At 41.1% G+C, this 18573-nt stretch overlaps 1 protein-coding gene across 1 annotated transcript in view; it reads right to left on the reverse strand.

Annotated features, from left to right (window-relative positions):
* Nucleotides 1-9210: 9210 nt before the first annotated feature.
* The window catches only part of Acer2 (alkaline ceramidase 2), a 38803-nt gene continuing 29440 nt past the window's right edge, over nt 9211-18573 (reverse strand). Inside the window, exons 5-6 of the mRNA XM_076845937.2 lie at nt 18436-18573; nt 9211-13445 (exon numbers count right to left, since the gene is read on the reverse strand). Coding sequence (XP_076702052.2) covers nt 13259-13445; nt 18436-18573 — 325 coding nt within the window. The 3' untranslated portion in view covers nt 9211-13258. The remainder of the gene's footprint in view (nt 13446-18435) is intronic.

Raw genomic sequence — 18573 nt, forward strand, 5'->3', positions numbered from 1 at the left:
TGAAGTGGAACCAGGACTGGATGGATCTACAGTTCCATTGGCATCTGTTTTATATATTGGCTTCCATTTGAAGAACAGTTTCCATTGCTGTAAACAGCTTGAAAACCCCAAGCTAATCCAGCCTTTCTTCATGATAGGAAAGAAAACCAAGCTGAAAGAGAAGAGCTGAAACTGAGATCCAGGTCTCCTGGTCCCAGGGATCTTTGTCTGCTGTCCAAGCAATTCCCTTTACTCTCTCCACATTCAGGTTGTAAGTTTTAGTTGGCAGTCTGTTCCCAGCCTTGAATAACCAAAATGTTTACTAGTGTGCTGACCACCAGGACAAGGTATGGCCAGGCAGGATGTCCAGTTCAGCTGCATGGATCAAAAAACCCAAAAGGACAGTCACTTAAACAAGATAACGGTTTATTTCTCTATTATATAGGCAGCAGAGTTGGTATGGCAGTTCCATACTAACATCTTAAAACTTTTAAGATCCCAAGCTCTTTCCAATCCCTCACTCAGCCATCTCAAAGACTCCTTTGACACCTTTGGGATGCAAGATGGCAACTAGAACTCCAGCCACCACATCCATATTCCAGGAAGCAGACTAGAGGAGGGCAACAAATAAACAGAGCAAATGCAGATATTGTTGTTTCAAAGGAAATTTCCTGAAAACTGCTACATAACACCTCTACTCTATGTCTTCAAACAACTGGCTCCAAAAAGATGAAAAGAGAACATGTAGGCAGCCATCCTCCCAACTAAATATTTCAGCTTCTAGTTCAAAAAGAAGGGAGAACTGCTATTAGAGAACTTCTCTGCTGTGCTAGGGTTATTTCATTAATCTTCCAACATTGTGAAGTAATTTATCTCTTCTGTACAGATGAGAAAACTGAGTCTTAAAGAAGATCTTTGATCAAGGTCGCATACTCAAAAGCCCTGGCCTTCACATTTTAGAAATATGTCTCAATATGTGGTTCTCCACTGCCAGGAGCAACTCTGCTGCCCATCCCCCACGCCCCATCCTCCCCACCCCTGACTCCAGGATACATGTGACAAAATGACGATGTGCCGAGATACCTGGGGATGTCACAACTGGAGTGGACCAAGCTCCTGCCACCTAGGCAGTTAGATCCTACAGTGCACAGGAAGATCCTCCTTAATAAGGAATTATCCAGCCCAGAAACTCAACAGGGCTGAGGCTAAGAAACCTGATTGAAAGGAAGGTATTCCTTTAGGGCAAAGAACAGAGGCTCACAAAATAATGATTTTCCCCAAAAATGTCATAGGGCAAAGGGAACGATTCCTGAAGGAGAGATTTATAAATAGGTCAAGGTTAGATTGTGTTGAGCACTCTCTAGCCGCCACACACACACACACACACACACACACACACACACACACATACACACACACACACACACGCCTCTGGGTCTGCCGGTGTGTGCCTGGTTCTCGGAAGTCAATTTTGAGACCCTCAAGCCAGCTACCAAACTGAAACTTGGAGCGGGACTGCTCAGAGACCCAGCCGGGTTTCAGGGGAGCTGAAACACACATTATTTTCGGGACATTTCTTTAAAAAAAAAAAAAAAAAAAAAAAAAAAAAAAAAAAACACAGAATTGAGGCTTTGGCGTGGCCCCTGCAAGTGAGGTTTGGTGTCATCAGCTTCAGGGTAAACCCATTCTCTGGAAGCCCAGCTATTAGGAAACCCTCGGAGCGCCGTGCTTTCGCCTTGGTCTGCACCTGGACTCAGCGGTGACAGCTCCACTGGAAACGCTCCGCACAGCGTCCTCCGCAACCAGCGCGGTCCTGGGCGCCACCGCTGGGCTCTGCGTTGGCTGCATCGCCCCCTGGTGGGCACCCGGGGCACCGCCGCCCGCTCCTCGCAAGCCCAGGCCAGTCTCCACTCGCAGATGACTCCTGATAGGGTACTCACCCTGTTCAGTACCACACACCATCTACTTCCCTATCGTCAGCATTAGGGACGGACAGAAATACACCCGGTCCCAGACGGCTGGAGGCTTGTCTCCGATGTGGCAACCCTGCCCAATTATAATAATTATGTCTTGCAAATCGTAACCCTTTTGATATTTTAAACTCCTGAACATGGCTCCTGTTGACATCTCTCACACTTCCCTTGCACAACAGAAACACACACAGTCACACGTAATCACCTGTACTCCTGATAGATCCAACAAGATGAGGTTGCCAGAGGCCATCATCCGAGCATTTTCCCCCAGCCCTGAGGTCTTCTGCTGTCCTCCCCACCTTTTACATCTGTTTGAAGATCACTTTCCTATCCAGGAAGACTTCTTTGCTCCTGAAAGATATTCCCACCATACCCTGAATGTCTATGGTTCTATGAATTGACTGATTGATGAAATAATGTTTAGATGCAATGAGGATATCATGGGAGGTATATGACTGGTGGCTTTACCCTGGCAGATACCCCAATGTCCCAGAACAGAAGGGGTTTTTCTGGCAACTGAACCCCCAGGCAAGCTTCCTAAAACCCACTCTTCCCTAACTCAGGCTATAAACCTGAGGGTTTAAAAAAAAAAAAAAAAAAAAAAAACCCTGAATGGTTTTTTCTGGCAACTGAACCCCCAGGCAAGCTTCCTAAAACCCACTCTTTCCTAACTCAGGCTATAAACCTCTTCTTAATGCTGCCACCCCTCACTTTGTTTCTCAAGGTATCCTTCCACAGTTGGTTGTGGATGGGAGCACACACTCCCCAACTCAGATTCAGAAGCATGAGCCAGGCACAGGGTTGAGCACCTGCAATCTTAGCTACTTGGGAGGTTGAGGCAGGAGGATCATGAGTTCAAGGCCAGCCTCAGCAACTTAGCAAGCCCCTGTCTCAAAATAAAATACAATTGTATCTTTAAAACTCCAGGAGTGCCGCAGTCGGCTGCAGCAAAATAACCGGGGGGTGACGAACAACTTGTGTAGATTGATATAGCAGGAGTGGAAGCCATTTATTGTAGGACCGGAGCGATACTTATACATTCCACACAGCTTATCTAATTAGCATAAACTAGATACATCAGTCAACCAATAAGGAATCTCCACACTTAATGGCTCGCTGGCGTTACTTCACAAACCACTCCCTCTGGCATTTTGCCAGGCGCCACCTTGACTTGTTTACAGACCCTAACATTTCTCTGGCAAAATGCCAAACGCCATCCTGACTTGTTTACAGACTCTAACAATTTTATATGCACTGTGATCTATCTGTTGATGCAGCGAATTATGGTAATGCTGGCGTATCTTTGCTGATGTGTCACCAGTGATGCAATTTTTCCTAAGGAGCCGTCAATTGACTTGGTGTCGTGGCATTTCTGTATCCTCCTCCCTTCTACTAGTGATGGTCTAATTTTGAGGGCCAACAGAGGTGAGGCAAAGAACCTCACCCCCCGACTGGTGCATAGGCCTATCCACAAGTATGGCTATTTGCTGGACCGGTAGTCAGTGACGGGTTATGATCCAATTGCAGTGGTATCAACCTAAGACAGGAGGCTGACGCCTAGAGGTCAGTTTTCCGATGATGGGTAAGAACCATATGTTGAATTGGACAAACCTAACAGGCACGGTTCCTAGCCACATTGCTTGTTGCTTAATTCAACAGAAGTGGGGGAGATGCTAAGAGCCACAGCCAAGTAATATGATGCATGGCATTTTTGGATGAAAGGTGATGCCAGCAAGCCATTGAGATGATATGATTATGTTAAGATTTGCATTCATATGGATATTGGACTCCTGGGCGCTTACCTGGTTGGCGGCAGTTTCAAAAAATAAAAAATAAAGTTTGTTCCTGCTTGAATGGCTCCTGATTTTGTGCCCAGCCAGACTGCAGCACAGGAGCATGAAAAGTGATTGCAAAAACATTTCAATAGGGACCAGGGAAGAGAAAGAAGAAACTCTGAGTGTGCCATTATGTGTGAGCATGACTGTATGTGTGTGTGTGTGTGTGTGTGTGTATGTGTGCATGTATAATGAAGAGGCCAACTCAACTGGGACTAAATCAATTCTTGTTCCTTTACTAACTGTGAAGAAAGAATACCACATTCTGGGAAGATGCAGGAAACAACATTCTGGACAATATAATGGGTCAAGGAGTGATCTCTCCCACCCCCATTCACATTCACCTTGAATCTCAGAATGTGACTTTATTTGGAAATAAGTTCTTTGCAGATGTAACTAGTTAAGATGTCAACTGGATTTGGATGGCCCCTAATCCAAAATGGCTGGCATCTTTATAAGACAAAGGAGAATGAGATTTAGGCACAGGGACACAGGGAAGAAGCCATGTGATGAAGAAAGCAGAGACTGAAGCAATATATCTACAAAGCCAGAAACAAGGAGTGTCATCAACCCACCAGCAGCTAGGAGAGGGGCACAGAGTCATCTCACAAAGAGCCTCCAGGAGGGCTGAACCCCACAAACAACTTCGTTTCAGGTTTCTGACCTCCTAGACTATGAGAGAATAAACCTCTATTATTTTGAGCCACTAAGTTTTGGGGTTATTTGTTACACAACAATGAACATCTAACGAAGATCCTAAGGCCATGTAAAAGATCACATGGAACGAAACAAACCTCTGAAAGACTTAGGTAAGGGGACAGGGGAAAAACTGAAAACAAGACTGGAGGAAGAGGAGGACAGACCATGCCCATCAGATTAAAGCTGTCAAATTAGGTGTCCCTGGTGCTGGGAGCAATGGGAAGTCCTAGTGGTAACTGAGGAGACAGGGATGTGGTCAGATTCCTCTTTAGAAAGACCACTCTGATGCCATAGAGGATGGGTTTGAGGAATTGGGCAAGTGGAATATAGATTCCTGAGGGAATTGGGGACCTCCCCTAGCAACTGAATACAAAGTGTACCACTCACTGAGAAGGCACCCAAGGCACAGGGTTGTATAAGTAAATGTGTGGTGTCTATTGGACGTCCCAGTGGAGATGGCCAGGAAGTCCATTTGCTTGAGATCAGTTGGACTATGGGAACAGATCAAGAAGGAGTCTGAATGTACATAAACCCCCACCCCAGGAAGGTGCAGGATATGGGGTGTGGCTTCTCACTAAGACCACAAACAGTACTGTCATCCAGGGCATATCATCCAGATAAGAGGTTATCTGAATTACTAGCTGCTGTTTACTGAGTATCTGCTGGATGCCAGCTGCTTCTGTAGATCTTAATTATTTGTATTAATAGGACAGCTTTGAACCTGATAACCCCAGTGTGGTGCCCATCTATACAAAAAAACTTTATCTCCTTTGCCATTTTGAAAATAAAATTAAATCCATTGTGGAAAGAGAACTACACCTGCATTAAAAGAGAAAAAAAAATTATGGCATTTGCAGGTAAATGGATGGAGTTGGAGAATATCATGCTAAGCGCAGTAAACCAATCCCCAAAAAGCAAAGGCCAAATGTTCTGATAAGTGGATGCTGATCCATAATGTGGAGGGGGGAGCATGGGAAAAATGGAGGAATTTGGGCAAAGAGGAGGGAGGAGTGGGAGGGAGCAAAGGGGCAGGAAAGATGGTGGAATGAGATGACATCATTACCCTAGGTACATGTGTGATTGCACATATGGTGTGATGCTATATCGTACACAACCACAGAAATGTAAAGTTGCCCCGCAATTGTGTACAATGAATCAAAATGCATCCTGCTGCCGTCTATACCTAACTAAAATAAATAAATTAGGGGATGGGGATATAGCTCAGTTGGTAGCTGGGTTCAATCCCCAGCACCACCAAAAAAATTAATTACTTAATTTTAAAAAAAGAGAGAGAGAGAACTACATCTAAGAGTCCAAAGCTTTGGATTCAGATCCTGGCTCTGCCACTTAATAGCTGTGGTCAAAATACATTTCTAAGCCTTGATTGTATCATATGCAAATATGAAACGATAACAATGGTGACCTTACAAAGTAGCTCTGAGGAATAAATAGGGCAACCTAGATGAAATATAATTTATGTAATGGGTTCTCAAGTAAGATTTGCTTGTAAAAGAAAATAATACTCCTAGGAAGTCTATAAATTCTTTCATTGGGTTGAGGCTATGTATTATTAATGTGGCTCATGGACTATCAGTTAAAACCTAGAATTTTCAAATGCAACTCCTCTAACTACCCCACTCTCCTTCCTGAATCCCCTCCTGCAAGAATTCAGATGACTGACTCCTCCCCTCTATGCAGCCTTCTGTTGCTGGTGTGAAGCAAGCACATGCTGAGTGTTGATTTAAACTGTATTCAGTCTTGGCATGAAGGTGTAACTCAGAGTTGGAGCCCTGGGTTCAAATTCCCAGCACTGCAAAATAAGTAAGTAAACTAAATGCAGTTTCATGAGATTTGGGTCGTAACAGCACTTGACTGGAGCTACTAGTCTCAAAAGTTAAATTTAGCTCCAGTGGGTTAAAAACTTCCTCTAGATCATATCTATGTGACATGCATGAATGTACTTACATTCACATTCAGCAGATTTTTAAAACTCTAAAATAATCAAATACCGAGGAGATGGAGAACAAGTTACTGAGGGAAGAGAAAAGAGGAATGTGGCAGCAGAGAGATGCTTGCAGTTGAAAAAGTCCAGGGAAACATCTCTGGACCCAGAAATAATTTACATAACCTGTGGGAGTTTTTCAGACAATTATAGTGAGTTCTGGGAAGACTAGGAATTGGCCACCAATAGCAATACCCAAAATGACCACGAGATGGCAATATCACTCTGGGAGTGTCTGGGTCCCTCCCACCCCAGCGGCTTTGTTTGCTTTGCTCATAGGAATCCCTAATAAATATCATCAATACCACTGTGCATTTTCTGTCACTTTGTGTTCCTGCCCTTACCTTCAACCACTTCCTCATCACTAGCCCTAATATAAAAATAAATTCTACTGACTCTACTGCTACTTTGTTATATTTTAAAATAGTGTTATTGTCTCTGCTCTCAGTTGATCAGTTGCAAAAACAAAAACTCATGTGTTTTTGGTATTTTTTTTTTTCCTTTTTGTGAGTTGATACCAGACAGAAGACTTCCTAGGAAAACTGGATGTCATCAGCCTGAAACCGGTCAGAGACAGAAGTGCCACTTAAGACAAATATCAAGGGAGAAGGGCTGCTGGCCTGCATGAGTGAGACACAGGCTAGGTGCAGTCGCAGGTGCCTGTTGCCTCTCCTATTCCCAAGGCTGAGGCAGGAGCATCACTTGAGCCTGAATTTGAGGCAACATGGCAGACCCAGCCTCTTCAAAAAAATAAATAAATAAAAATAAGACAGGCCTGGAGTCGGAGCCCTGCCCAAAGAGAGTAGAGAACAAAAACCCAAACTGTATTTTTGAACTTTTTATTTTGGAAAAAAATGCAATAATACAGAAGTAGTTAGAATAGTAGGAGAAACCGAAATCCTTAAGATAGCATTTGAAGGATTGTCTGAGACTATAAACTGCAAAGAGGCTTGGAGGAAGATTTGTTGAGGCCTCCTAAGATGTAAGTTACCAGCACCCTGGGCCTGCCTCTCTCCAGTCCTTTAAAGAACAGTCCTTTAATGTAAGCCTCTGAATGTTATGTATAGCCTTTTTTAAAATTGTCACATAATAATTGCACTTATTTGGGGGGTACAATGTAATAATTCAATAAATATATATGCCATGAAATGATAAAATCAGGAAAGCCAGCATTTCCATTCCTTAAACTCTTTATTAATTCTCTGTGTTGGGGGCCTGAGAACTCCTCTCTTCTAATTCTTTATAAAATATATAATAAATTGTTGAAAACTGTGGTCACCCTACTGTGCCATGGGACACTAGAACTTATTCCTCTTATCTAACTGTATTTTTGTATCCATCATCCACCTCCAGCTTCCTCCCTCCCCACACTCCCAAGCCTACCCCTGTTCCACTCTACTTCCACAAGATCAGCTTTTTTAACTTCCATATTTGAAAACACACAATGTTTGTCTTTCTGTGCCTGGCCTATTCCACTTGACATAATGTCCTCCAGTTCCATCAATATGACAGGATTTTGATCCTTTTAAGGCTGAATAATATTTCGTGGCATATATGTACCATGTTTTCTTTATCCATTCATCTGTCAACAGCATCCTGGTTGATTCCATATCTTGGCTATTGTGAATGTTCTGTATGGAGTATGTATGGAGTTCTGTATGGAGTACTGGTTTCTCTTTTTTTATTTTTTTAATTCTAATTGGTTATATATGACAGCAGCATGTATCTCTTTGAATTATTGATTTAATTTCCTTCAGGAAATTTAATTTCCATGTAGAATCTTTTAATGTAAAGTCGTCAAAAGAGAAGAGTCAGGGAGACTGGTCCAAGCTCTGGTCTTTCCGGGAAGTTGGGAAAGGGGAGCTGAAAAAAAATGTATTCCCTTGGACCAGATCCAGTACAAGATTAACACCCACAGGGAACAGAAGACAGGGTCAGAATGCAGGGGAAGGGAGGTGTTTCCCACTGTTCCTGCAAACAGAGCCCTCAGCTTCCTCAGCCCCTGTCCCTGCCCACAGCCCCCAAAGGGAGTCAATCCTCAAGACTGAGAAACCAGTTTCAGCATCAGTAAGAATTTGATTCCTTGCTTAATCCTGTCATGGGAAAATTTCAGCTGAGTGGGCTGCCAGGGCATCTGAACCCCCAGGAATCATACATGAGTATTGTCCTAGAGAGAAGACCCCACTTTCATCAGATGTCATAGGGCCCCAGGGCCTAGCCAGAAAAAAGTCTAAGACGCACCACTGCAATGACAGGCAATGCTTGCCCCATTCTTCTCTGATGGTCACATTATTGTTTTAAATCTGATGATCAATGAATCATTTAGTTAAAAATAAATAGAACTGTCACAAGAAATTAAGCAAAATATATAGGTGGATTCAGATTCTCCTGCTGAAACCATTAATGGTTGGTTTTGAAATGTCAAAAAAAAATGCACAAATGAACTTTTACCTATGCTTGAGATTTTATATTCATATGACATAATTATAGAACTTGTAATAAATGTAAGGTATAGGTACTTTATGCTAGGGATATTTAGATGTAATAATGTCACAGCACTGAGAAGATACCAACAATAAACTATATGTGTTTTAAGTATGTTTAGTATAACAAGGATACCCAAATCCATTAACAAATGAACTTGGGCAAATGTGCTTTGCTCTATAATCCATGAAATGCCTTTTCACCTCAGATACTTCAGAAACCATTCTGGAAACAGATAAAAACATATACATATTTATTCACAGAAAATGCCATTTACAGCTTTAATATTAAACATCGTTATCAGAGTCAGTTCACAAAAAGAGCCTAAAGTGCAAAAGCTCCATTTCAAAAAGCCTTAAATCGCTCCCAAAGCAATGGAGATTAAACGCTCCCCCGCCAGGAGGCAAGCCACCTCCCAGCACACCCTCCATGAAGTAGAAAACAAGGGATGTATCTGAAAATACTGTATTTTCTCTGATTACATATTGCAGTTATAAAATAGTCTCTAAATCTGGTTTAACATGTAGGAAAAGATACAACACTGAGGCCTTTCAAGGGGGGACCGTATTTTTAAGTCTATAGGAGAATAATGTCTATAAAATCCACTAATAATTCCAACCTGGCCCAGGAAGATTCTTTGACCAGCTGAAACTACAGCACCAGGACTAGCCTGGATAGCAAAGGTCTCAAGTTCAACTGAGGAGAAGAAGCTGAGGAAGGGGCCCGGGCTGGACAATTTTCGCCCTCACCTGTCCCCCAGAGATGGTTCCATGGCCCCAAAAGACAGAGAACCAAGGAAGTTCCAAATCCCAGTCCCAGAGCCCCCAACATGGTCCTGGCTCACGGAAGCCTGAGGAACTGGCGAGAGAGGTTTTCACACACCTGAGAAATCCAATCAACGGAAGAGGTGGCAGTACTTCTACAAAACCTGGCTGGGATGACAGTGAAACTTTGTTGCCAAAGAGAACATCTTTGATCTATAATTAATGTTTCAGGCACTCTTCACTGGACAGGCACAGAGTTCCCCCAAAATGTAGCCCATGCTGACATCTCATCCCCACATAATTTCAAAATGTTCATTCAAGTGCTTGCTTTACAACATAACCAGAGAGGGGTGGAAAGATCTCTTTTTCTAATAATCAATGACCAATCAAACAACTATAAAATAAGAATCACAGGGCAAAATGATCAATTGATAACATTAATGGGTTTTTCTATCCTAAATCCAGTTCCTGGATATAGATTTCGGATAAATTCTAACCAGTACAAAAACCTGATAGCCATTCTGAGTAACTATCACCATGACCTAACTCCTAACTATCAAGTCTACTGGACAGAGGGAGGGATGGAGACTCTTGATTGTACAACAATTAATGAAATAAGCTATTCATTTTTTTAAAAAAATCTGAACACATCAAAATCTATGAAGTTCCATAGTTAACAGCTGTTTTCTATGACACATCGATGGAATCAGGTGGGGGAAGTACATCAAAAAAATATAATTCAGTTCATCATCTCTTAGGCCCATTCATGTCAGGCTTGATTAAAACAGAAGATCCAGTGGAAAGTCTTAGAACCCAGTGACAGGCATTCCAGTGCTTAGCTAACTTGTGTATTCCACACCTGCTCTTCATGAAAAATACACGATGGGCACTCACGTTCCATTCAAGCTACAGGATAATCCGTCAATGCTAAACGATATCTATTTACAACTACACCAGGGGAAAGAAGACAGAAAGAAAATAAGGAAATCTATTCAAATATCAAAATATTAACAATGGTTTTGGTTGAGCAATAAAGATATGGGTTATTTTCTTCTTCTACAATTTTTCTGTAGTTGCCCAATTTTCCTTAAAAAGCATGTAGTGCTTTGTTATAAATACAAATGATGTCCTAAACTCAACTGAAATATAAATGAGGATATTTCTACTCTCTTGCTTTATCATCCCATGCTGGCAAGCTGTGGTGATTTCTGTTCAAAAGTAGAGTTATGTTTTGTCCTCTTAAATATACTCCATTCTACTTTCGCCCCCTTAGTTCTCATCTCTTTGGAACCAATCTCTAGATGGGCACACTACTTTTCATAACAAAACCACTCCTGACATCTTCACTTAGTCATTTTTCTTATAGAAGAGGGATAGAAATAGCTCAGTGAGTCAAGGTATGTATTTTCTTTTTCACAGGCCCATTCAAATATACCCATCCATGTAATATATTATCCCTATTTCCAGGGTCTGGAGGTGGGAGTGTAGGCAGAGCCCCTAGGGAATATGTCCTTTCCTTGGTAAAGATAAATAGTCACTCCTTGAATGTTAGGATAATCCTGTTACTAGGGAACCTTCAGGACAAATTAAACTTAAACCAAAAGAACCATTTCTTACAATCTGCTTCTCCTGCTCCCGGCTTCCATACTAAGACAGCTGGGCTTTAAATATGCCAAACCCTCTAGTTAACAGAATTTTTATCCTGTAAAATAGATGACACAATAATTCATGCCTGGTAAGGTCAAACTGAAATGAGAATGGTCTGATATTTCTCTTTTTAAAATTCTAGACTTAAAACCCAAAGGACTTCACAGCAGTTCTAGTCTATCAATCAGCAGGATTTAGAGAATCACATTAGGGGTTCTGCAGATATTCAATTTAAAATGATTTAAAATATATTTTAAAATTATAATAAAGTAAAATGTACATGCATTCAATACAAGATTTTTCTGCCTCGGAAAGCACCAATTTGTTAATTTGTATTTTCACTGCCTGGATATGTTATTAAGTAAATGCTATCAATTTAAACTTATATTTAAGTTCATAAAATAGAATTTATTTCATGCATTGTATTTCATAAATATTTCTTATTACAGCAAGAAACAGGAAATAATCCAGTGAGTTATATGTAAAATTTGAAAACCACCCAAGTGGAATACAATTATTCTTTTTAAACTCTGAACTCAGTTACATATTGGCCTTTCACTTCGAATCCTATGCAAACTCTAACTAGAGGAAGAGTTCCTAGACATGCCAAACACTGCTGCTCCCAACACTTAGACCTTCAACACAGTGACATGTCCTACCCACAGGAAAAGGACAGAATGGCCTATCTGTCCTGCCTTCTCCCAACCAGGAATGTTACAAAGCAGAGGATGCCTGAGTTAAAATGAGAGTCCCTGAGGTTGGTAATCCCTTCTGCTGCCCTGAAGACAGTCTTGGTGTCATTGGAGCACAGTGACTCATTGCAGCCAGGTGAGAAAAACCCAGAAGGCAAGATTTACCCCCCTGCACCAGTCAATCAGTGTGTGATTATTGCCAATATCTGAGAAAAGTGAGCCAATGTTCTGATAAAACCACAGGAAGCACCATGTACTTTGAGAGTGTGGAGCATAATTCCCACAAGATGTATCCGAGAAAGTCAGAGGTGAGACCCTTAAAGGTAATTTCCAAAACAGTATAGTATACTGGAGACTTTGAGAAAGTTTGAAAAAACTACATGGAGCCCTTTTGGTAATCAAACGGTAGGGAGGGTGGGCTGTGTATGGAATCTTCACACCATAGCTATTCTTCTCTGTGTATTTGAAGCCACTGGGCTGGAGGAGGAGGGCAGAAACGATGTCAACATTTGTAAGTTGTGCTCATCTTCAAGAACAGCTTAAAGTGGAGTGCAGTTTTTGGCATAGAGAGTTAGTCAATAGCTTCACCCTCTCTGAAGTTGAGTCTCCATCTCTCAGCAGAGGTAGTAGTAAAAGGACTCACAGTACATGTGCAACCAGGGTTAGTTGAGAGGTGTGAGTGAAAAACTAGCCTCTGGAGCCACAGCCCTGTGTGTGTTTGGTTTGGTTTGGTTGAAAGACAGTTTCCCCAAATGAACATCTCTGGCACCTTCCATTAGAGAGTCGGAGAGTCGGTCTGTCAAGAGTCCACTCCAAGAGTGCCTGGGAGGGTGGCGTCTGGAGCAGGCCAGCTTTCTCCAGAAAGAAGCACTGGGTAGCCCTGGATCCCCCAAGGGACTGCTCTGCCACCACCATGAAGAATGAAGCCCAACACACCAGTGCATCTGGAAGTGACGCTGAGAAAGTTCACCTGGTGTCCCTATGCCCTCTGCTTTCCGTCTTCTCCCGGGGGCACAGTGGGACCCTGGCACTCCAGACACACACTAATTAGACCCCAAGGGAACAGAATTTTTAAAAGATACACCCTACACCAATTCTTAGAACCCCCTTGGCTGCCCTTGCTAGCAAACGAAGCCCAGTGTGTGAAGGAAAACAAGCAGAGAAGCCAGCCACTGCCTGGCCATCACGTGATCTTGACTGGTGACTTCTTGCTGGCACACAGGAGGGACACATAGGGGACGCCGATGAAGGCCCATTTCTCACTGGGCCAGAACTTGATGACCGGCCCTTGCTCAGGGATCTCTGAGGCTGCATCGAAGTAGGCGAAGCACACGCAACCCAGATAGGCAGCAAGGCAGATGAGGATGTGCCTGCAAAAGGAGACAGGGGTGAGAACCTGACAGGCCAAGCTCCAGTGCAGGCAGCTCCACTGCCCTTCCCTCAGGGAACTCACCTTTCCTGTGGGAATTATAGTCATGATGAGGAAGGGATGAGGGTGACCAACAATCCCATAAGGACAAGGATGATTGTCTTGAGCAATTTAAGCCCCATCTTAGAATGTCCTAAAATATTCCCACCTGATAGTTGGAACAAACTTGCAAATGTTTTTGGAGCTCTATCAAGACTGAGGCCCAAAGACTTAAACTAGATTGCCAAGATGGAGACAAATCTGTCTAGACCCCACCTTCTCAGTGTAATGACTGGTCATGGGTCATCTATGCTTCTCATCAGGAATTAGCTTATGTTGATGAAAGTGTGTTTGCACTTTTGTGGATGAATCCTTTTTGCTTTTAATCTAAATTTGTGTGCCTACAAAAGTTTCGATATTAATCTTGAGTAAGCAATGGATCATTTAAAGACTTGCAATCCTTCCTTATACCCTTTACTGAAGCTTAATTCCAGATTAATTAAATACTTAAAATATATATGTAAAATAAATTTTTAAATAGGTGTTTTCATAAATTTTGGTGTGAGAAGCCTTTCTGAATGACACAAAGTCCAGAAATCCTAAAGAAAAGACTGACAGATGTGACAACACAAAAGTTTAAGGCAGTATGACACAAATATACCATTAACATACTGAAAGACAAACAGAAAGCTGGAAGGGAAATAACTGCACCTTATGATAAAAGTTAAAAAAAAATCCCTGTATTACAAAGAACACTAAAAAAGTTTTTTATTGTTTCAAAATTATGGCATTTGCCACTAAATTGATGGAACTGGAGAACATCATGTATTATGGTTTAGATATGAGGTATCTACCAAAAACTCAAGTGTGAAACAATGCAAGAAAGTTTAGAGGCAAGATGATTGATTATGAGAGCCTTGTAATCAGTGCATTGATTCCCTGATAGGAATTAACTGGGAAGTAACTGTAAGCAGGTAGGGTGTGGCTGGAGGAGGTGGGCCATTGTAGGTGTGTGCCTTTGGGATATATATTTTGTCTTTGAACAGTAGAATGCATTCTCTCTCTCTCTCTCTCTCTCTCTCTCTCTCTCTCTCTCTCTCTCTCTCTCTCCTGTCTTTCCTCTGCCACACTCTTCCATCATAATGGCCTCACCTCAGGCCCAGAGCAATGGAGCTGGCTATCTCTGGACTGAAACCTCTTGAGTCCATAAACCCCAAATAAATCTAAAATTGTTCTTGTCAGGACTTTTGGTCACAGCAGTGAAATAGCTAACAAAAACACCATGCTAAATGAAATAATCCAACTCAGAAAGTCAAGGGTCAAGTGTTTTCTCTCATATGTGGAAATTAGAGCAAACTAAGGGATAAAAAAAGTGTGTAGAGGCTGTCGATATAAAGATGGAAGACGAGTGAGCAGAAGGAGACTGAAGGAAAGAGAGGAGGAACAGGAAAGGGGAAGAAAAGAAGAATGAATCTGTCAAAATTATGCTGTGGACATGTATAAAACGCCACAGGGAATTCCATCTTTATGTATATCTATAAAGCACCAATTAAAATAAGTAAAAAGTAAACAGAAGACCAGGAGAGTAGAGGAAGGGAAATATGGGGAGAGGAAGAGGAGAGAGAAAGGGGAGGCCACTGGGACTGCAATGGAGGAATTAAATTCCATGCATGTGTGATTATGTCAAAATGAAACAAACTATCCCATATAACTACCATGCCCTAATAGAAGCACTTTTTAGAAAAAAGGTAGTTATTTCACAAGATGTCTGGAATGTGCTTGAAAATAATCCGGGTGGGGATGAGGAATGGGTGAGGGTATTAGGAACAAGATCTGGCCTCATGTTGCTTATTATGGGAATCTAGATGTTTGGCTACATGGGGCTCAATGTGCTATTCTTTGGGCTTTTGAAAAATATTGGAAATTTACATAATAAATGGCACATAGTTGTGTAGACAGTAACATAAAAGGCAATGGGTGCCGGACATAAATTTTTTAAAATAAAAACAACGAAGACAAAGAAAATGAAAAGGCACACCTCAAAAGAGGAAATACACATAGCATTTTTTTTTAATTTTTTTTTAGTTGTCAATGGACCTTTATTTTATTTATTTTATGCAGAGCTGAGAATCGAACCCAGTGCCTCACACATGGTAGGCAAGTAAGTGCTCTACCACTGAGTGACCACTCAGCCCCATACACATAGCAATTTTACATTTGAAAAGATGTCCAACAATACCAAGTTGTTTTAAGATGTGAAAATAAAAAAATAAAATTTTTATTCAATCTTTTAGATCTTTTTATAGATATTTTGTTAATAATTTATTAATAATAAAATAATTGTTAATAATTTGTTAATAAAATTTGTCAATAATTTCTATATGCAAAAGAATGAGTAAAAGGCATTCTTTACAGACTTTAGTAAAAAAGTATTAATTGGTACCATATTTCTAGATTTGTCAATACAGACTATAACTTAACCTATGGAAATGTTCAGGAATTAGAATCACTATAGATGTTTATTATAGATTGATTGTAAAAGTGAAAAATTACAAACAAAATATCCATTAAGAAACAGCTTGGGCCAGGCATGGTGCAGCAGGCCATTTGACTTTTAAAAAATGACAAGTTTGGGCTGGGGTTATGGCTCAGTGGTAGAGCGTCTGTCTGGCATGTGTGAGGCACTGGGTTCAATCCTCAGTACCATATAATAAATAATAAAGTAATCAAAAACAATGAAAAAGAAAATGTCTTTTCAAAAAATGACAAGTTTATATCTGTTTACAGAATGATTCTATCCTTGTTTTTAAAAAGCAGAATGAGCCAAGCTTGGTGGAACACGCCAGGAGGCTGAGGCAGGAGGATCATAAATTCAAAGCCTGCAACCTAGCAAGGCCCTAAACAACTCAGTAAGAACTTATCTCTAAATAAAATATAAAAAGGGCTGGGGATGGCTCAGTAGTTAAGCACCTCTGGGTTCGATCCTCAGTACAAAAAAAAAAAAAAAATGCAGAATGATTAACAGGCACAAGGGTACAGTTGCATAGGATGAAACATCTGTAATGTTCTTTGGTACTGTAGGATAACTATGGTTGACAACAACTAATATTTCAAAATAGCTAGTAGAGAGGATTCTGAATGTTACCAACACAAAGAGATAATAAATATCTGAGGTGATGGCAGTTACTCTGCTCTAATCATTACACATTGTACACAGGTACTGAAATGTCACATGTATTTCATAAATGTGTAAAACTATTACATATCAATTAAAATAAAATGATTTTAAAAATAAAAAAGTAGGAGAGAAATATAATGTATATATACATATATACATATACACTAGAAAATCTGAAATGATACACTTCAGACTTTAACAATTATCTCTTTGAGGAGGTAGAATTATGAGAGCCATTTTCTATACTTCCATGTTGTTTAAATTTGTCACAAAATACATAACACTTTCTAACTGGGAAGAAAAGATGGCTAAAAATTGAAAAGCAAAGCAGAAAGTATAACAAATTCAGAAATTCAGACGCAAACTAAGTTTTGCCACAGTTATCAAATAATCTAAATTTGTACTTTGATAAAAATGTACAAATCTTGAATGAGGTCATAAATTTATAAAGCTGTGCATATGTAATGAATGTATGCACTTAAAATCTATGCATTTTATTATCTGTGGATTCTAACTCAACAAATATATTGTATTTTTAGCTGTACAAATTCACTAGTATGAGTTGAAGCTAAACCTCAGAAATTTCAGGCAACTAATCCTAAAACCAAAAACCCCAACTTGTGCTGTTTATGATCTTTTTTTTTTTTTTTTTTTTAGTTGTAGTTGGACACAATACCTTTATTTCACTTATTTATTTTTACATGGTGCTGAGGATCGAACCCAGGGTCTCACACGTGCGAGGCGAGTGCTCTACTGCTGAGCCACACCCAAGCCCCTATGTTCTTTTTTTTTTGCAAACAGATCTGGAAGTCCCCCCAAGACTTAGCACAGAATGGGTCTCATGATAAATACATACAAGTTCAAGTTCATCTGAGCAAGGGAATTTTAGCCAAGTCTTTCAAACTGAGTATCTTTATGCCACTTCTAAAGAGAGATCAAGCTTCTGGATCTGACTTCAAAGCCTCCAAATCTTTAGCACTAGGTTTCATCTCTCAATGCTCTCAATATACAAGAGACTGGAGACGGTGGGTTTCTCCTGCTCCTTGTACAGTTAGAAATCTTGGAGGGCAGAGAAGAAAAGATTACCCTGGGTTTAGACAGAAACACTTCCTTGGAAGAAAGTCACTCCCCTTTCCCCTTAGCTTAGAGTGTAGGATTCTGCAAGTTGTTCTGCGACCTGTATTTTTTACTTCTTTTAATGTAGTAGTAGATAAGCATCCCAAAATACAGATGTTCCAATTTGCTATTATTTAACTCTGAGGTTGTTTTTATATAAACCGGTGGGTGATGTTGAACAATTCACTTGGTTATCCGGTCTTCAAACTCTACCTGTTCAAGGAACAGGTGAGACTGTCCCTAGGTGTCCTGGATGTCCATGCTCTCCCCTGGTCACTCAGCCCTGAAGGTGTGGTCCCTACTGAGGACCAACCCAGGCTTCATACACATCACCTCTTTCCCAAGCTCTCTCACCCTGCCCCCATCTAGCCAGAGCTCAGGTTGCAGATTGAGTTTTCAGGCTCCTTTGTGTGCTATTAATGGAGCTAAAGGTGAGAGAATGCAGCCCTGCAGCCTAACAATTCTGTCTTTTTGTTCTGCCTAAGCCTTGCTCCCTGGAGCCAATTTCACTTTTTGCAATACTTTCTGATGCTTCTGAAATGTCTGGCAATGTTATATGAGGAGAGAGGCAGCTGGGCTCTGCGCCCACCTGGTGCTCCTTGCACAACAGCAAGTATGGACACCTGTCTCAGCCAACTCCCCATCAGGAGGGGCTTACCACACGCAGTGCAGGTAGGGGAAGTGGAAGGATGATAACAGCTCGCAGAAGGCCCGGTCACTGATCCAGCAGAAGAGGGCGAGAGTCCACCACAGGCCGGAGAAGAGGCCCAGCTTAAACACACGTACATTGTCACAC

This window comes from Callospermophilus lateralis, chromosome 2 (assembly GCF_048772815.1).
Source record: "Callospermophilus lateralis isolate mCalLat2 chromosome 2, mCalLat2.hap1, whole genome shotgun sequence".
In the NCBI taxonomy this organism is placed as follows: Eukaryota; Metazoa; Chordata; class Mammalia; order Rodentia; family Sciuridae; genus Callospermophilus; species Callospermophilus lateralis.